General features: G+C 49.8%; 1 protein-coding gene across 1 annotated transcript in view; it reads left to right on the top strand.

Moving 5' to 3' along the window:
- Nucleotides 1–20,940, top strand: part of LOC147659051 (NACHT, LRR and PYD domains-containing protein 12-like) — a 487,072-nt gene that overhangs the window by 201,913 nt on the left and 264,219 nt on the right. The window contains exons 11-12 of the mRNA XM_086952007.1: nucleotides 7,705–7,875; nucleotides 9,286–9,456. Coding sequence (XP_086808133.1) covers nucleotides 7,705–7,875; nucleotides 9,286–9,456 — 342 coding nt within the window. The remainder of the gene's footprint in view (nucleotides 1–7,704; nucleotides 7,876–9,285; nucleotides 9,457–20,940) is intronic.

The following is a 20,940-nucleotide window of genomic DNA, read 5'->3' as shown; positions in this document are numbered from 1 at the left end:
AGCTGCTCACACTGCTCACTTCTCACATCGATGTGAGCTGCTCACACTGCTCACTTCTCACTAGTGTGCGCTGCTCACACTGCTCGCTTGTCACAGGTGTGCGCTGCTCACACTGCTCGCTAGTCACTAGTGTGCGCTGCTCACACTGCTCGCTTGTCACAAGTGTGCGCTGCTCACACTGCTCTCATGTCACTAGTGTGAGCTGCTCACACTGCTCACCTCACTTCTCACATCGATGTGTGCTGCTCACACTGCTCTCCTGTCACTCGTGTGAGCTGCTCAAACTGCTCACTTCTCACTAGTGTGAGCTGCTCACTTGTCACTAGTGTGCGCTGCTCACACTGCTCACTTCCTACTAGTGTGCGCTGCTAACACTGCTCACTCGTCACTAGTGTGAGCTGCTCACACTGCTCACTTCTCACATCGATGTGAGCTGCTCACACTGCTCACTTCTCACTAGTGTGCGCTGCTCACACTGCTCGCTTGTCACAGGTGTGCGCTGCTCACACTGCTCGCTAGTCACTAGTGTGCGCTGCTCACACTGCTCGCTTGTCACAAGTGTGCGCTGCTCACACTGCTCTCATGTCACTAGTGTGAGCTGCTCACACTGCTCACCTCACTTCTCACATCGATGTGTGCTGCTCACACTGCTCTCTTGTCACTCGTGTGAGCTGCTCAAACTGCTCACTTCTCACTAGTGTGAGCTGCTCACTTGTCACTAGTGTGCGTTGCTCACACTGCTCACTTCCCACTAAGGTGCCCTGCTCACTTGTCACTAGTGTGCACTGCTCACACTGCTCACTTCTCACTAGTGTGCACTGCTCACACTGCTCACTTCTTACTAGTGTGCGCTGCTCACACTGCTCAGTTCTCACTAGTGTGAAATGCTCACACTGCTCACTTCTCACTGGTCGGAGCTGCTCAAACTGCTCACTTGTCACTAGTGTGCGCTGCTCACACTGCTCACTTGTCACTAGTGTGAGGGTCTCACACTGCTCACTTGTAACTAGTGTGAGCTGCTCACACTGCTCGCATGTCAGTAGTGTGTGTTGCTCACACTGCTTACTTCTCACTAGTGTGAGCTGCTCAAACTGCTCACTTGTCACTAGTGTGCACTGCTCACACTGCTCACTTGTCACTAGTTTGAGGTGCTCACACTGCTCATGTGTCACTAGTGTGAGCTGCTCACACTACTCACTTCTCACTGGTGTGCGCTGCTCACACTGCTCACTTCTCACTAGTGTGCGCTGCTCACTTGTCACTAGTGTGCGCTGCTCACACTGCTCACTCCTCACTAGTGTGCACTGCTCATACTGCTCACTTCTTACTAGTATGCGCTGCTCACACTGCTCACTTCTCGCTAGTGTGAGCTGCTCACACTGCTCACTTGTCACTAGTGTGAGCTGCTCACACTGCTCACTTCTCACTAGTGTGAGCTGCTCATACTGCTCACTTGTCACTAGTGTGAGCTGCTCACACTGCTCACTTCTCACTGGTGTGCGCTGCTCACACTGCTCACTTCTTACTAGTGTGCGCTGCTCGCACTGCTCACTTCTCACTAGTGTGAGCTGCTCACACTGCTCACTTCTCACTAGTGTGAGCTGCTCACACTGCTCACTACTCACTAGTGTGATCTGCTCAAACTGCTCACTTGTCACTAGTGTTAGCTGCTCACACTGCTCACTTCTCACTAGTGTGAGCTGCTCACACTGCTCACTTCTTACTAGTGTGCGCTGCTCACACTGCTCACTTCCTACTAGTGTGCGCTGCTCACACTGCTCACTTCTCTCTAGTGTGCGCTACTCACATTGCTCACTTCTCACATCATGTGTGCTGCTCACACTGCTCACTTCTCACTAGTGTGCGCTGCTACACTGCTCACTTGTCACTAGTGTGCGCTGCTCACACTGCTCACTTGTCACTAGTGTGCGCTGCTCACACTGCTCCCTTCTCACTAGTGTGCGCTGCTACACTGCTCACTTGTCACTAGTGTGCGCTGCTCACACTGCTCACTTCTCACTAGTGGAGAAGTTACAGCATGACGTCATGCCAGGTGAGCACACCGATGTGCGCTGCTCACACTGCTCACTTCTCACTAGTGGAGAAGTTACAGCATGACGTCATGACAGGGGGGCTTGTAAGGGAAGGAAAATCCTTTAACCCCTTGCATGCTGATGACGGAGCGGTTCCGGCATCAGCTACGGGTGAGCTGTGCTGATGACGGAACCGTTCCGTCATGACTCCGCCCGCGCAAGGCGGAGTCAGCATGGGCGGGGAATTCCCGCCGCACGCAAGGGGTTAAAGAGTCATTTTATGTCTAGATTTCCTTCTCTTGTTGAATCTCAGGAGCTGCAACATTGTTGTGGTGTCACCAGGGCTGTAAGTGGAGGCTTTTTGTAGGTGTGATGTCACTTGTTGTATAATATATCTGGATGCACTGACAAAAACAGCAAAATACAAGGCAGACGGCACAATATGCTAGGCACAGATTTTCACATGACGTGTTTTTAAGCCACGCCCTTAATTACTGTATCAAGTAAGGGGTTTTGTCCTACGGGGCCAGGCTGGACTATATACGTTTTTGAAAATACAACTGTGCCTGGTCTCGAGTTTGATGCTGTTTTTATTATTTTACAGCGGATCAGAAGCTTCTGATTAATCAAAAAGCTTCCATGATTTATTAGATGTTTTGTCTCTTTTCACAATGTTTTTTTTGAACTGATACGAGGTTTAAACACAAACTTTAACCAAAAATATTTCTGACATTCAGTGGAATACAATTATACTCAAATTAGACAACATTTCAAATACAACGTAAACAAAATACTCATTTTGGACAATGTAAAGAAAAACAAGTTGATAGGGTACACCAGAACAAGTTATCACAGTCCTATTGGCCGAATTTCTTTTAGCTATTTAGGACTGGGGTCACCATAGGCTTTTTTTTACTGAAATCGGGTCCCACAGCCTGGGACAGATATTTAATGCCTTTGGCGAGAAGAAGGGATAAATCCTTTGGGAAAGCCGACGCGTTTCCAAACCCGGACCGTGAGTTTACGGGTTTTTCGTCAGGGCTACCTGGGTACCTAATGGTGTGAATAATAAAGAAAGCTTCTTTTAGTGCCTGCTCCTGTTTAGTTAAAACTGAGCTTAGCGCTATAATGGACATAGGAGTACCTTTGTGTTCCAGCGCTTCGGTTTCTTCTATTTTCAAGGGAGAACGGTTTTCAGACCTGTATTTAAAAAAAAAAAAGACTGTTTTTTTTTTTCTGAACGGGGGGCATTTCTTGTTATTACGTAAGTGTGAGAATCACTACTTACTTGAATTTAGGCTTCTGATGCAGTTCGATTTCACTGATTCATCTGTCTTTAATTTGGCACCGCCTGTTGAAGGGAGGCAGGTTTTACTTATAAATGAATTTTATATGTATTGAAAAATGCAAAGCTGATTCGAAATGGACCACACTGCTTACTTTTTAAGACGCCGTCTTGTTAATGGCGGTGCATCTCCATTGCTTGAATCGGCAACCACTGGACTTTTCTCCTGCTGGATTAATGGACAAACCTGTGTTTAGACTTTTGCTTATAGGGTTTACTGGGGCTGAAACTTATTTAGGTCTATAGCTTCTCACCTTATAGCAAATTCGTATTTTCTGCTACGCTTTCTCCTGTTGCTGTTCGGTGCGTGTCTCCACTGTGTTTGGATCAATCACGGAAGTGTTCCGTTTGATCATGTGATTTTATGTGGAATTGGGATTTCTGGGACTTGTAGTTTGAAAGTGAAATCGAGCTGCATTTGGATCAACAATCGGTTATATTTGTTTCCCTGCTACTATAATTTTTGACTAGCAGGGAGTTTGGGAGTGTCGGTGGTGTGCAATGAGGTCAGTGGATGTTTCTCTGTAGTTCAGACAATTCGTTCATTCCATCATTCACGCAATTGAACTTAAGTATCAGATATGCTTCTCTCTGCATGAGTAATGCATCAATGTCTCCTCCACGTATGGGAGTTTTGATGGCAGATAACACTGTCCACTTGAAATCCTTTTCGGTGTGCCCTTTGTGTTGAAAGTGTTCCACCATTGGAGCTGTTACTATGTTTTGTTTTATTCGAGAGCGGTGTTGGGCTATCCACCGATTTAACCAAATTAAAAATCGAGGCACTGAAATTTTGTAGAAAAATCAGATTAAAAGCTTTTTTTCACAACAAAGAAGACACACAAGTTAGTGAGCCGTCCGGCTTGGCAAACAAATCCACATTCATTCCTCCAGCACAAACAGTTCCCAAAGAAATAATAGCGTATGAACAGGCCGTTCTTTCATCCATCACGCAATTGGGCAAACAAAAAATGTACATAAAAAAGAACATCTCCAGAGATCATCACAAAGCCATGATGGATCTAAAAAATGACGATTCAATAGTGGTAAAACCCGCCGACAAGGGGGGAGCACTAGTGGTATGGGCTAAATACAAATATGTCCTGGAAGCACACAAACATATTGACCAAATTGAATGGAACAGACCACTGAATGAAGACCCGACTATTCAAATCCAAAAAGAAATACAAATAAAATTGACTGAGGGTTTTGACCTAGGAATTTTGGGTCCTAAAGAGTTCGAGTATCTTACCAAAAAGAAACCACTCACCCCGGTAATTTACTTTTTGCTCAAATTACAAAAAGTGTCACCGAACCCCCCGGCAGACATATAGTCTCCGGGTGTGATTCGGTATTAGAGCCACTAGCGAAGTCCGTGGACGTGTTCTTAAAACCTTTCATGGACCAAGTGAAATCTTACTTGAGGGACACCATGGACTTCATAAATAAAATTGAGGGATTACCGTTTGATGACAGCCAGCATTTGATGGTGTCCTTTGACGTAATCTCTTTATACACCCAAATCCCCCAGGAGGAAGGCTTAGAAGCCCTAGAGTATTTTCTAGAAACACGCCCAAAACCACAAAGAGTGCCCACCCAATTCATTGTGGACTTAGCTAGGATTGCACTGAAAAGGAATTACTTCCGATTCATGGACACGTTCTACATGCAGGTGAAGGGGACCACCATGGGGTGTCCTTATGCCCCGGAAATGGCGGTCCTCTTCATGGCCCTGTATGAGGAGCGCTACGTGTATCGGAACAATCCGTACCGCGAGCACATTCTAACTTGGTATTGTTACATTGACGATATTTGATGTCAATGGAACGGCTCAATAGAAACTTTAGCTCAATTCCATGATTGGCTCAATACGAGACACCCCGATATCAAATTCACAGTTTCATCCAGTAACACACGCCTCACATTTCTAGACGTAGAGGTAGTTCCAGAAAATCAAAAACTCACCACGACTCTCCACCGCAAAGAAACGGATAAAAACACAATCCTTCACTACAAAAGCCATCATCCCCAAAATCTTAAAGCAAATCTCCCCTACAGCCAAATGCTGAGGATTAGGAGAAATTGTTCAAGAAAAGAGGAGTTTGAAGCCCATGCTGAAATCCTAAGTAATCAGTTAAAAACAAGAGGTTACCCTAGCAAAATGCTAAAACATTCCACCAAAAGAGCCTGGAACACTCCCAGGGAAGAATTGTTGACAAAAAAACAAAAAGCACCACTTGAAAAGCTGGTGTGTGTGACGACATATGGGCCACACACTAATAAATTTAAAGCCATCATTTTAAAAAATTGGCACTTGTTGACAGGGCTAGATACTCCCTTTGAAAAACCTCTTTTTGCCCTCAGAAAAAAATAAAAGTTTAGGGCAACAGTTAGTTCGGGCAGACTTGGGAATGAGTCAGGCCAAATCTGATTTACATACCCTATGGAGATTAAAACCAATAGAAGGACACCATAAATGTGGCACATGTGTGTCATGTGCCAACACAGTGGAAGGCACTGAATTCCAGCACAATGCCATCACATGGACACATAAGGAATTTACAAATTGCAAAAGCTGCAATTTGGTATATGCAATCACCTGCCCTTGTCCGAAACTGTATATAGGTAAAACGACACAACAAATAAATCAGCGAATAGCCCAACACCGCTCTCGAATAAAACAAAACATAGTAACAGCTCCAATGGTGCAACACTCTCAACAAAAAGGGCACACCAAAAAGGATTTCAAGTGGACAGTGTTATCTGCATTCAAAACTCCCATACGTGGAGGAGACATAGATGCATTACTCATGCAGAGAGAAGCATATCTGATACTTAAGTTCAATTGCGTGAATGATGGTATGAACGAATTGTCTGAACTACAGAGAAACATCCACTGACCTCATTGCACACCACCGACACTCCCAAACTCCCTGCTAGTCAAAAATTATAGTAGCATGGAAACAAATATAACCGATTGTTGATCCAAATGCAGCTCGATTTCACTTTCAAACTACAAGTCCCAGAAATCCCAATTCCACATAAAATCACATGATCAAACGGAACACTTCCGTGATTGATCCAAACACAGTGGAGACACGCACCGAACTGCAACAGGAGAAAGCGTAGCAGAAAATACGAATTTGCTATAAGGTGAGAAGCTAAAGACCTAAATAAGTTTTAGCCCCAGTAAACCCTATAAGCAAAAGTCTAAACACAGGTTTGTCCATTAATCCAGCAGGAGAAAAGTCCCGTGGTTGCCGATTCAAGCAATGGAGATGCACCGCCATTAACAAGACGGCGTCTTAAAAAGTAAGCAGTGTGGTCCATTTCGAATCAGCTTTGCATTTTTCAATACATATAAAATTCATTTATAAGTAAAACCTGCCTCCCTTCAACAGGCGGTGCCAAATTAAAGACAGATGAATCAGTGAAATCGAACTGCATCAGAAGCCTAAATTCAAGTAAGTAGTGATTCTCACCCTTACGTAATAACAAGAAATGCCCCCCGTTCAGAAAAAAGGTCAAACAGTCTTTTTTTTTTTAAATACAGGTCTGAAAACCGTTCTCCCTTGAAAATAGAAGAAACCGAAGCGCTGGAACACAAAGGTACTCCTATGTCCATTATAGCGCTAAGCTCAGTTTTAACTAAACAGGAGCAGGCACTAAAAGAAGCTTTCTTTATTATTCACACCATTAGGTACCCAGGTAGCCCTGACGAAAAACCCGTAAACTCACGGTCCGGGTTTGGAAACGCGTCGGCTTTCCCAAAGGATTTATCCCTTCTTCTCGCCAAAGGCATTAAATATCTGTCCCAGGCTGTGGGACCCGATTTCAGTAAAAAAAAGCCTATGGTGACCCCAGTCCTAAATAGCTAAAAGAAATTCGGCCAATAGGACTGTGATAACTTGTTCTGGTGTACCCTATCAACTTGTTTTTCTTTACATTGTCCAAAATGAGTATTTTGTTTACGTTGTATTTGAAATGTTGTCTAATTTGAGTATAATTGTATTCCACTGAATGTCAGAAATATTTTTTGTTAAAGTTTGTGTTTAAACCTCGTATCAGTTCAAAAAAAACATTGTGAAAAGAGACAAAACATCTAATAAATCATGGAAGCTTTTTGATTAATCAGAAGCTTCTGATCCGCTGTAAAATAATAAAAACAGCATCAAACTCGAGACCAGGCACAGTTGTATTTTCAAAAACGCCCTTAATTACATCAGCCACGCCCTTTGAAAGACCCCCCCACAGTTTTTTCAGCCCACTTAAAGCCCTGCTGAGAGTTATTGATGTTTTAATCCTCTTTTTTTTGCCGCTTCTTAGCCTCAGGTACTGTGGGATAACCGGTGCTTCCTGGGCAGCTCTGGCCGCCGCCCTTTGCTCCAACCGCTCTTTGCTGGACCTGGTCTTGAGTAACAATGACCTGGGTGACGCTGGTGCGACCCTGATCTGTGACGCCCTGAAGCACCCGGACACCCGGCTGCAGAGGATCGAGTGAGGAGCAGGGGGGAGGGGGGGGGGCACTTATGTCTCTTCTGCACTTTGTATTTTCCTCTGTATTCATTGACTCTGAGAGCAGCTTCTCTCCTTCATATTTTCTTTTACATGCAGATTTCAAGGTTAGTTCCCAGAAGCCTGTTTGAGGCGCTATCAGGTTGGGGTAGGGGGTGAATTTAGCCCAAGATGAAACATTAATATTAAAACCATCTACCAAACAGGTCAGTGTAAAATGAGGAGTGAGGAGTGAGGAGTGAGGAGTGAGGAGTGAGGAGTGAGGCGTGAGGCGTGGGGAGTGAGGAGTGAGGGGTGAGGGGTGAGGGGTGAGGGGTGAGGAGTGAGGAGTGAGGAGTGAGGAGTGAGGAGTGAGGAGTGAGGGGTGAGGAGTGAGGGGTGAGGAGTGAGGGGTGAGGAGTGAGGCGTGAGGCGTGGGGAGTGAGGGGTGAGGGGTGAGGGGTGAGGGGTGAGGGGTGAGGAGTGAGGGGTGAGGAGTGAGGGGTGAGGAGTGAGGAGTGAGGAGTGAGGGGTGAGGAGTGAGGGGTGAGGAGTGAGGCGTGAGGGGTGAGGCGTGAGGAGTGAGGAGTGAGGGGTGAGGAGTGAGGGGTGAGGAGTGAGGGGTGAGGGGTGAGGGGTGAGGGGTGAGGGGTGAGGAGTGAGGAGTGAGGAGTGAGGAGTGAGGGGTGAGGGGTGAGGAGTGAGGCGTGAGGCGTGGGGAGTGAGGAGTGAGGGGTGAGGGGTGAGGGGTGAGGGGTGAGGAGTGAGGGGTGAGGAGTGAGGGGTGAGGGGTGAGGGGTGAGGGGTGAGGAGTGAGGGGTGAGGGGTGAGGAGTGAGGAGTGAGGAGTGAGGAGTGGGGAGTGAGGAGTGATTAATGAAGAGAGATTAATGAGGAGTGAGGAGTGATTAATGAGGAGTGAGGATTGATTAATGAGGAGTGAGGAGTGATTAATGAGGAGTGAGGAATGAGGAGTGATTAGTGAGGAGTGAGGAGTGAGGAGTGAGGAGTGAATAATGAGGAGTGAGGAGTGGATAATGAGGAGTGAGGAGTGAATAATGAGGAGTGATTAGTGAAGAGTGATTAGTGAAGAGTGATTAGTGAAGAGTGATTAATGAAGAGTGAGGAGTGATGAGTGAGGATTGAGGAGTGAGGAGTGAGGAGTGAGGAGTGAGGAGTGAGGAGTGAGGAGTGAGGAGTGAGTATTGAGCAGTGATTAATGAGGAGTGAGGAGTGAGGAGTGAGGAGTGAGTGCTGCCCTGCGTTCCAACAACATTCTTGTGCACCTCATATCAGAGAGGACCAGGCCGTGACCGCTGCTATTCTGATTATTTTTGCCTTCTTTTTGATTCTCTTAGCAATAAATCCTTAGAGTTATTAATGTTTTACCTCTCTTCTTCCCGCCCCTTCTTAGCCTCTATAGGTGTTCGATAACCGGTGCTTCCTGTGCAGCTCTGGCCGCCGCCCTTCGCTCCAACCGCTCTTTGCTGGACCTGGAATTGAGTTACAATTACCTGGGTGACACTGGTGCGACCCTGATATGGGAGGCCCTGAAGCACCCGGACACCCGGCTGCAGAAGATCGAGTAAGGAGCAGGGGGGGGGGCACTTCTGTCTCATCTGCACTTTGTATTTTCCTCTGTATTCATTGACTCTGAGAGCAGCTTCTCTCCTTCATATGTTACATGCGACTTTCAAGGTTAGTTCCCAGAAACCTGTTTGAGGCGCTATCAGGTTGGGAGGGGGTGTGAATTTAGCCCAAGATGAAACATTACCGTCAAACCATCTACCAAACAGGTCAGTGTAAAATGAGGAATGCGGAGTGAGGGCTGCCCTGCGTTCCAACACCATCAGGTATGAGCTCTTAGTAAAATTAAGGTTGTAGATGTTATTTCGGAAATTGTAAAACCAATCCCCACCTTCATTTTTGTAATTTGATTTATATTTTGATATCACAGACCAGGCTCTCAGGACATCGGAGCACCATACAGAAGATTGTATACATCATTTGTTTTTTGAAAAAGCTAGAAATCACAACAAGATGCCTTGTGGTCGAGACATGGAGGGAATAAAAACAAGCAACCTTCACAGGGGATGGGAAACAGAGTCAAAGAAACAGAATCTGGAAATTCGGAATAATTAGAGCATTTTTGGGCATGCAGGAGGGGGAAAAAAGCAATTGTTAGAATTCTCTGGTTGGCACAGGTGTACACTTGTGACAAACAGGGACCCTCTCCTCCAGTCAGGGCAAGGGAACTACCCCTTAAGAATAACCCCTGCTCACCCTCTAGGTTGCATGGTGCAAGCAGACAAGGCTAATCTCCAGGGCGCTAAGTTGGTAAAGCATTTATTACCACATACATTAAACCCACTGACCCACCATAAACGGACACCAGGCATAAGATTTGGATAAAAAATACGTAAGCTTTATGTAAAAATATAGGGTATGATGCAGTTACTATCACAAGACCAATATAACGTTTAAAAATGAGGCCACAAGATTTTAAAGGGGCAAGTGTTCTTTCAAAGTTCTTAAAGATGGCTTAAACCAGCTCCACAAACTGTAAGGTAAAGTTCTATTATGATTTAGCACTGCTTCTCACGGCTGGGCACTTGGTAGCGCTCCTGTACGCTGCATACAGTGATCAAGAAGCAGTCTCACCAACCCTCATGCGCCTTGCGGACACATTCGTCCGAGGCGCGGCGCTTGGTGCAAGGCATACACCGCTATGGGCTCACAATGGAGTGCGCGTCGTTGCCCTCCCATGCGAGGCGTACCTCGCTAGCTCGACAAAGGGGTTTGAACTTTAACGCATCTCACGGTAGAATCTTACGAGGTGTCCAGCGCTGTGAGGGTTGAGGTGAACAGCGATACAGGGAAAACAGAATGTTGCAGACCCAGAGTCCGTTGTGCACTCGCTATCGAGTTTGTGGATCACAGTACCTTGGCTTGGGCGTGGTAGGTATGACGCTCAGGTCCACACGGCGTACCTGGTAGTACGCACCGACGGACAAGCATACCTTCGGATCTTTGACGGGTGGCGGCTTCCGGCAGGCAGGCGCGGCACAGGGCCTCCAGTAATGACCGTACTGGGAGTCTCTTCATGGTGCGGCGCGGACTATCTCAGGTGCTGGAGTGCAAAGCGGGGCAGCCGGGTACATTCCAATGTACGGGCGGCCATCCGAGGCGAAGGATCGTGCTCCGCTCTGAATTCCGGCGGGAGGGGCGAGGGAGCACACCACGCGCTACAGTAATAGGCGAGGGGACAGGGGAGCAGGCGGCCCGGCCCGACGGGGAGAGAGCAACTCAGCAAGAGCGGGGCTCTCAGCGGGCAAGGGCGGCCAGGCTCCTGAGTGTCAAGGCCCTAGGAGGGGGCGAGGGGGCAAGGTCACAGCTCAAGCAGGAAGGAAGCACACGGCTTGGTCAAATACGAGCGAAGGCACAATGAGCCCACTGGTCCTGGGGCTCAGTTCAGGGGGCAAGCTCAGATCAAGCCCTTGGAGATCATTTCAGGCACAAATATGACAAATTCCTTTCTGGTCTTTTCCTCTCCTTCCTCAGTAAGGCACCACTGCAGGCCTGTCCTTCAGGTCTGGGACAGTCTCTCCTCCTTCAGCTTCTCTTGGTCCTTCTCTTGGCTCTTTGTGGTCAAAACGGGATCTGATTTGTTAGGAGCAGAGCTCCTCTTTTTATACACAGTTTCTTTTGTTCTTTCAGGCCAGGGGGGACTTTGCATAGTCCAATTCAGCTCTGGAGCTCTTTGTTTTGCAGACTCTGGTTTCTCCTTTCAGTCTGCAGGGCAGAGTCATCAGTCGCTCCCCAGGGGGCGGAGCCAGCATTGAGGTGGCAGAGCACAGCCCTATTCAGAGTCCAGGGGCACTCCCCCACCCATCCTGGTGTAATCCCTTCCATTCACCACCTGTCATCCCTGTCACTCACAGAAACCAGACAGCAGATACACAAAAGAGCAGAGGCGGGCTGAAATGGTCAGGCAAGCAAATGCTAACTTTCTCAAAGTAGCATTTGCGAACACAGGATATTAAAATAAAATTTACTAAAAGAAACATTTTAGGGGGCGTGGCTAGCAGCCGATCATGGCGGCAGCATAAGGGACGAGCTCCGCAGCTGAAGCAGCCTCTTCGTCAATCCGACATATAATCCGTCACATTTTTAAGCCCTACAGGAGGGTACCAGAGCCCAGGACCGGGTGGAGTAAGCAGCGACAAGCGGCGACAAGATCCGACGTCTGATGACTGAGATACGTCGGAGCCACGAATCGGCCTACCCCGACCTCCTAAGCCGGGACCTCCCCTGGTTGAGCGGCCCAGCAGGAAGTACAGGCGGACCTGGGGACCTGGACCGGAAGGGCCCGTAGGGCGCAGGAGACGACAGAACGAGTGCACACTGGACGGTCGGACGCAACGAAACGCACGGACCTCGGAGGTGTGGTGGACAACAGCACTGTCGCTGGCGTTCCGACCGTCCCTGCAGTTGACACGAGCGGAACCGAAAGTCAAGGAACCGGTGACGAAGGGGGCGTCCGCCATTTTCTAAATCGAAGAAGACGCTGCGCACCTGGCAATAATCGACGCTTCTCGCCCTCCGGTTCACCCTACTAAGACCTGATCTTTGTCGAGTTGGTCTGGGCAGGGTGTCCACACCACTCCACACATCCTGGAGCGTAGGGGCACGAGGAGCACGACAATCAGCGGCATGGCGGGGAAAGGTCCCAAGGGCGGCGCCACACAGACCCGCATCGAACGGTATACCTCCGACAAGTCAACCGTCTCCCCAGCGGGGAAAGACCTGGGAGGGAAGACGACCGAAACCCCAGGGGGGAAGAAGACGACATTAGACGATGTCATGCACGCTCTGGCCCAGCTACAAACGACCGTGGGCGCAATCTCCACGGATGTCACTCTACTCAGAGCGGACCTCCACAAAATGTCGGAGAAAGTCAAGAACATGGAGGTGATCACAAAATCTCTAGTGGAGGACGTCTCCGAAGTTCAAAGGGAAATGGGGAAGATGGCGCAGGACAATAGAATGCTCCGGGAGAAACTGGATGAACAGGAAGGACGTTCGAGGTGGAACAACATCCGCATTATTGGGGTGCCGGAATCGGAAGGTGTAAAGGCCATGGACCTTTTTGTGGAGAGCCTGATCACGGATGAACTGAAGCCAAAAGGGCTGTCTAACTTTTTTTCAGTGGAAAGGGCCCATCGGGTGCCGGGAGGTCAACCAAAACCGGGGGCAGCTCCGCGGCCCATAGTGGCCCGTTTGTTTAATTTCCGTGACCGGGACGCCATCTTGCAGGCGGCCAGAACCTCTCCTCCTCTTAAGATCCAGAACGCTACTGTCGCCATTTTCCCCGACTACACAGCGGAGGTCGCCCATCGGCGACTAACGTTCTATGAGGTGAAAAAAGAACTGAGGTCCAGAGAGCTACCGTATTCCATGCTCTTTCCTGCGAGACTGAGGGTGGTAGCGGAGAACAAAACGTGGTTCTTCGACAACCCTGAAAACGTGCAAGAATGGTTGGAAGGCTGGAGACCGGGACAGAACCAGAGACGGACAAATCGACCCAAGAAGGACCGAACTGGAGGCCACCGCCAGGACTCCCAGGCTTCGGGAGGGGGACCAGATAACAGTGATTCTTTGGGAGCAGAAGGCGGCCAGGAAGAGTTCGAGGAACAATGACCATCTGACATTCTTTTGTTATTGACACTTTAATGCTGCGTAAGCGCTTCCCGCCATTGGACACTGGGTGAAGGGCCTCCGAGGGTGTGAATGAGAGACTGCCGGCAGCGGAGAGTCCCTCACCCCAATGCGCAAGTACACTGTTTGGGGGATGGGGTATGCACTCTGCTCAGTTGGGGGGGCGGGCAGTTTTGAGTCCGTGCAGCAGGGGGGCAGGGAGGGGGCGGAGTGGGAGTTGGGTAAGTTTGCACTACGGGACCCCCTGGTCCTGCAAGTTCTTGTTCTAAGCACACGTATGTACATTGGCATGTTTCACGCAACTGAGAGCATCTGGTCTATTTGGGGCGATGAGGGAATGGAATGTTGGATAGAGTCACACTTGCCCTACATCTGTCTCCGCATGCCACCTCGCCTACGGCGAAGAGGCTTCATAATGGTTCACCGTTTTTCTTATGGCTGGAACGATTAGTCGCACCACACCGAGCCCTCTGCTCGTAATGTCATGGAACGTCAGAGGTCTAGGGGATAAGATCAAGAGGGGGCTGGTGCTACAGGGAATTAGAAGACAGGGGCCTGCTCTCATCCTCCTACAGGAAACACACTTGACGGGGGCGGCCACGAAGGCCCTAGACAGGAGAGGCTATCACATGATAGTGCATGCGGAATTCACTTCAGGGTCCCGTGGTACAGGTATCTTGCAGAAGAAATCCTCCCAATTTATTGTGAAGTCAACAGCGGTCGATGCCCATGGCCGCTTCGCGGCAGTTCATGGCCAGTGGGAGGGGAAACTGTTAAACGTAGTCTCCGTATACATACCACCAGCACTACATTCTGAGGCCTTGCCGGACCTCGGCAGATTCTTGTTGGACCTCCCTGATGGGGACCTACTTATAGGTGGGGATTTCAACATGGCACTCACGGACACCCTCGACCGGTTTCCCCCCCGCACACACATAGAAGGGCCCAGCAGGCTCCAGACCTTTCTAGATGCACAGGGATTGGTGGACATATGGCGCACATTACACCCTAGCCAGCAGCAATACTCATAATATTCGGCCACACATAACTGTCTCTCTAGGATAGACTACTTCTTCACATTGGGCAATGGGCATCTTACGGTGGCCGAGACAAGTATACAGCCGAGGGGCATCTCGGATCACTCTCCGCTCACCCTGACGATCTCTACCACAGACACTAAACGACAGAGGCTGTTCCCGGTCTTCCCCGGTTATCTTAAAGTCCCCCAGATCACCAAGGACCTGAAGAAGGCAACACGGCTTTACTTTGAGGAGAATCGGTCCTCGGTAGACTCCCCCTCTACGTTATGGGAAGCATACAAGACCGTGTTTAGGGGCCAGGCCATTGCCGTTGTTGCGAACCATAAAAAGGCTCACAGGAGGGAGGCATTGGACTTGGAATTGGGACTCGAGAGGGCCAACACCGCCCATATGGCAAGTCCTTCGGACGACACGCTCCACGATCTACAGGTCCATCAGCGTCGCCTCACCGACCACTTACGGAGGATCACGGTGTCGGACATTGCGGCGACGCAACACAGGGTCTACGACATCGGGGACAAAGCTAGTAAACTTTTGGCGTGGTTAGACAAGAGGCAGGGGGGAGGGAGGAACATCCTACAGCTCATTGACTCGTGCGGCATCGTTCACACCCACCCTGGCGAGATAGTGGAGGTCCTTGCTGATTATTTTAATGAAGTGTACACCCCAACGACGGTGGTGGGGGAGGATGAGGTCCGTGTTGCTCTTGAGCATGTTCCCCTGCCGAAATTGACGAAAGAGGCGTCAAGGGACATCGACGCGCCCTTGACGGTGGAAGAGATTCAACTAGCCATTGGCGCCCTTCATCCGGGTAAGGCCATGGGCCCCAATGGAATTCCCATCGAGTGGTTTAAAATTATGACAGAGTCCTTGAGTACACCCCTACTTCACATGTATGAAGAATGTAGGTTGAAGGGAATACTGCCGCCGGATCAACGGATGGCAACTATTGTAGCCATACCAAAACCTGGTAAACCCCCCAGTGAATGCTCGTCGTACAGACCTATTTCCCTTCTGAACCCAGAGGCCAAAATTATCGCTAAGGTGTTGGCGAATAGGCTCCTGCCGTGTTTAACTCAATTGATTCACCCGGACCAATCCGGCTTCATGCCACACCGGAGTACCGCCTTAAACCTCCGCAGGGTGCATGGGGTAGTGGCGCGACTCCCGCTACTAAGGGAACCGGCCGCGATCCTTTCATTTGACGCCAAGATGGCATTCGACATGGTGGAGTGGAGCTATCTTTTTGCAGTGCTTGCACGTATGGGTTTTGGCCCGGTGTTTATCTCCTGGATACGCATGCTTTACAGAGACCCCATAGCCAGAGTGGTGGCTAACGGCCACATTTCCAGAACCATACATCTAGGCTGTGGCACGCGACAGGGGTGTCCGCTTGTACCCCTCCTTTTCGCCCTGGTTTTGGAACCGTTGGCAATTACTATTCGCACCACGCAGCTCCTGAAAGGTATCCAATGGACCCCGCAGTGGGAGGATAGAGTGTCCCTATATGCGGATGACATGCTGATATACCTCACTGACCTGGAGGACAGCCTTCCTAACCTCCTGGCTCTCTGTACTACACATGGGCGAGTCTCGGGCTACACCATTAACTGGGCGAAGTCAATAATTTTTGAGCTACGGGGACCACTCCCGCCACTCCCGGATTCCTGTCCACTAGAGCTAGCGCACACTTCTTTTAAGTATCTGGGGATCCATATTACCCTGGACGAGGCAGAGTTCACACGACTTAATTTGCAGCCTCCCTTGTTCCGCCTCCGTAGTGATGTGCAACATTGGAAAGAACTCCCCTTAACACTACTGGGAAGGGCAGCGCTCTTTAAAATGATGGCTCTGCCGCGCTTCCTGTACGTTCTTGAAAATACTCCACATTTGGTACCGGATAGCTTCCTCCAAAAAATAACGGCACAGATCAGAGGCCTGCTCTGGGGAAACCAGCCAGCCCGGATCTCGCACATAAAATTAAATAAGGGGTGGTACGACGGAGGCATTGCGCTGCCCAACATACAGCTGTACTACTGGGCGGCCCAGCTTAAAATCCTTAATCAGTGGATACACGCCCCGCAAGAGGACCCAGCGTTTAAAGCAGACAGGGCATAACTGGGTACGAACAGTTTGTTGGCCCCACTGTACCACCGCGGTATTGCGGCAAAACTCACTGGGCCCACGATACATACTGTTCGTCTATGGTACAAGGCACAAGCGAAATTGAAATGGGATGGGACCATCACAAAACTTACGCCTCTGTGGGACACGAAAGCATTGGGCCACCGGCGGCGCTCCAAGGGCTTCACGCAGTGGGACAACATCGGGATCTAAACTGTGGGGGACCTGTGGACGAGGGAGGGAGTGGTTCCTTTTGAGACTCTGCAGGAGCAATATGAGTTGGGGGATACTGAACTTTACAGGTACATACAAGTTAGACACGCCCTACAAGCGGCGATTCCGCCAGACACATCCCCACCAGAATCCTCCCCTCTAGAAGACCGTCTACTCACTGACTACCTACAGGAAGGGGCGACATCGATGACATACCGCAAATTGATTAATAATATGCCTGACCCACTGGGGAAGCTGAAAGACAAATGGATGCTGGAGGTAGGAGATCTAGATGAGACCGAGTGGAACGCAGCCATGGCGTCCCCACGTGAAGCAGGCATATCTTCCAAATTCCGCCTGGTACAGTTAAAGATTCTGCATAGGATTTACTACACTCGCACAACACTACATAAACTGCACAGGGCAGATCATCCTTATTGTCTCAGGGGTTGCGGGGCAGAAGGCTCGTTTATACACACGATCTGGGAATGTCCACTGATTATTAGCTACTGGCAACGAGTTTTGCGCACCATAGCCCAAACACTAAACACCTCACTTACTCTAGACCCGCGGATGTGCCTGCTGAATGTCTGGGGGCCGACTGACCTCACCTTTTATGCGACTACAGTGGGGCTGGTGACGGCAAAACGGGATATAGCGCAGAAGTGGGGGTCGGCTGATCTCCCCACGCTGGCTCAGTGGATCCGAAACATGGACATGCTCATGCTGACTGAAAGGGCGGTGTATAAACTGAGGGATAATACGCGTAAATGGAATGGGGTCTGGCAGCCTTGGAACTCCTATAGGGGGGACATGTGTGAACCACTGGATGAGGAAGATCTTGAGGGATCTGAGAGTGAAGAAGACCACTGATTGGGTATGGGGGTGATTGCTGGGCGACATACACGGGAGCGGGATGGATTTGCGCTAGGAGTTTGGTAGGGGGGGATGGAGTGGGGCGAGGGGCATAGGAATGTTTGATTGGTCCCTATATAGGAAGACTGTGATGCTAGATACTGTCGAAACTACCTCACGGACATGCCGATTTATGTGTGCACTTTTTCTGGTTTAAGTTCGCTATTGTTCAAAGCACAAGAAAAAACATAAAACGCAAACTGTAATTTTTACGATACATGTATGTTCCTGTTCATCAAGTCACTCAGCTCGCCGGGTTCACAACGTACCTGCGGGGTAATGTCACAATGCCTACCGTTTCCCATTTACTTTGTGTCCTGAAGAGACCCTACGAATGTATATGTTTATGTGACTGATGATGATACTGATACTATTTATGTTTTGCAACAAAAAAAAAAAAATAAAAAAAAAAAAAGAAACATTTTATTATTCTGAGTTCAGATATATGGCACTTGACTTTCTACCATGTTCCCTGATCCTACTGGGATTATAGAGTGTAATAATTCAACAGCCCATTCTGGCCTATGAGAACAGGTAGCCTTACAATAGTAAAAAACGAAAATGGCTGTAATTCACTATTGGGACATGCCGCACACATCAGGCCTTGTCCTAGCTTATGCTTACAATGCACCCTGCCCCTGGGTCTACCATAGGGGTGACTAATATGAAGCAAAGGGAAGGTTTAGGGACTGGCAAGTAGGTGCACTTGCGCAGTAAACATGACAGTACCAGACTGCAGGTCTAGCAATGGAAGACCTTAGGCACATTTTACTAGGCCGCTTCTGTGGGTGGCGCAACCAGCGCTGCAGGCCCACCAGCAGCATTTGTATTTTAACAGCCCTGGCACTCCTGGTGCACTTTACTGGGGTCTGATAGTAAACCAAATAGGCCAATCATGGAAACCAATCAATGTATAGACTTTTACAGAAGGGAGAGCATATGCACTCTGTAGGAAGGTAGATACCTGACTATGGTTACCCCCGACGTTTTGCCTGGTGTTTTGCTGGTTTTCCGACTTAGTTGACCTGGGGCCCTGCCAATCAGGACCCCAGGCCCACTGCTCTCTCTCTAAAATGGATTCCATGTACCTTAGGTACATTTCCAATTGGAACTGGGCCACCTTGTCAGACCCTGTAACTCAGGGCATAGGTGTACCCAGGGCCTACCAGGGGCTGAAGCATGTATTATGCCACCAATGGATGGCCATCTAAATCTGACACAACTGGCTGCGCGACAGCTGGGGCAACGTGGCATACTCGCCCGTTTCTTTAGGTATAGTATGCCTATATCTAACCCTAATATGGACACCCGCATTCCTATCAGTCACTCCTATGGCAGGCCTTGACAATCCTGAAGGTAGAGTGTGTGGAATCGTGTGGATTGGGCTCTGGCACGAGCCGAGCCCGGTTGCAGCTTGCGGAACCAAGACCCAATGGCTGTTCCATGATAACGCGTACCATATCGCTAACTTCGGTATCGCGTTATCAAGACATGTCGAGTAAGGTGTCATACGAATCGGGATGCTGACCCCTCACCAATGCTGGCGACGAGGTTAGCATTCCGCCCTTCTAGAGGGACACGACATGTACGTAACTGTGAACCCCGGTTAAAGTTAACTAAAGCCTCAGCTCCTCAAAATGGATGCTGCCACCACAGACACAAGTCTGACCTCCTGCTGCTGGGAGTCCTTCCAGCGAGGAGAGCTTGGTCAAAGGGTTTCCTGTCCGGGGCGGTGTTCGCACCATCCCAGACAGGGTTTTGTGTATCCTGGGTAGGCAGGGCTTTACAAGAAGGTGACTGCGGAGTGGCACCCCGGTGCTCACTACGCATCTGCCGGCTAGAACCAGTTCCAGGGGCGCCCAGCCCCTGACCTGGGGCAAGTCCGGCATGGGAGAGGGGTGTAACCACCCCCCTTCCTGGTCCCACCCCTAGGGCAGGACTAGTCACGTACCCACCCCTTTCTTTAGGATAAAGGCAGGAGCGGGGACCCTTCCAAATTAGATCATCTTTGAATCAAGAATACTTTCTACGAAAGGAACTCTCGACTCTTCTCAAGATTTCTCCCTTGTGGCTAAGGAGTAGTCACCATGCATCCGCAGGCACCATCTAAAAACTCTGCGGTTTGCTGCAAGTCCTTCCTCAGGAATCCGACTGCCCAGCTCGACGAGAACCGGCTTCCCTGGCACCTCTGACCTCTACCCACGTCGTCAGCTCAGCTGAGATCTGTGGGTGCGACAAGACCTCGAGGGACCGGCCATCATCAAGACCTGCACGATTTCTTAACCGGCACGACCACCGAGGGATCCTCTGGTTAGTGCTCTGGGGTCCGAGAAGCCCCGACCCTGAGTAGCTCCAGCATCGAAGCGCAGCCTCCCAGCATCTCCACGATCTGCTTGGGGCCCTTCTGCTCTCTGCTGTTCAGCACGTTGTCTGATCACTAGCCGCTGGCTTGTGACCTTCTTGACGACACCCAACAACCAACGCTGCTGGTCTGGTTGCTCAAGACTGGCCTTTGCTCCCTTCTGAGAGAGGAGCCCCCCGGACCCTCCTGGTCCACTCAAGACGCCATTTTAGGCCCACCACGTGGCCCTGAAATTTGCCAAGGCTTGTTGCCCCAATCCTGGGCCCAGCGACGCCAACAGCATCAACCTTCGTGGGACAGCTCGCACCTCCATTCTGGTCGCCGACAACGCCTCCTGGTCCGTGAGACTGCAGAGCCTAGCGTCGCCCACTCACCTAGTCGAGGTGACGATCATCCGGTGCCCTCCTGGTACCCTCTGACTACTGGCTAGTAGTTACGAACTTGGTCCCCTCTGCTTTCAGGTGTCATCCATCTCTGATCCAGGCTTGGATCTCAACAAACTATTTCCACTGGTTGCCGGTCAGCAACTCCTTCCTTCCGGCTCCTGGCTCGTCAGCGAAGACTCCCGACGTCTGTAAAGACTTGTGCAGCCGCAGCCCTTGGGCTAGGTAACTTCGGCATTTCGGTGCCCGCATATCCTCTTTATTTAAGGGTCCCGAGTCCCTATCGCTTCCGACTTGCCTTATCGGGTCCGCCC

Source organism: Lissotriton vulgaris, unplaced genomic scaffold, assembly GCF_964263255.1.
Source record: "Lissotriton vulgaris unplaced genomic scaffold, aLisVul1.2 SCAFFOLD_787, whole genome shotgun sequence".
In the NCBI taxonomy this organism is placed as follows: Eukaryota; Metazoa; Chordata; class Amphibia; order Caudata; family Salamandridae; genus Lissotriton; species Lissotriton vulgaris.
Note: the sequence above shows the minus strand (reverse complement) of the source record. Positions and strands in the feature narration are given on the sequence as shown.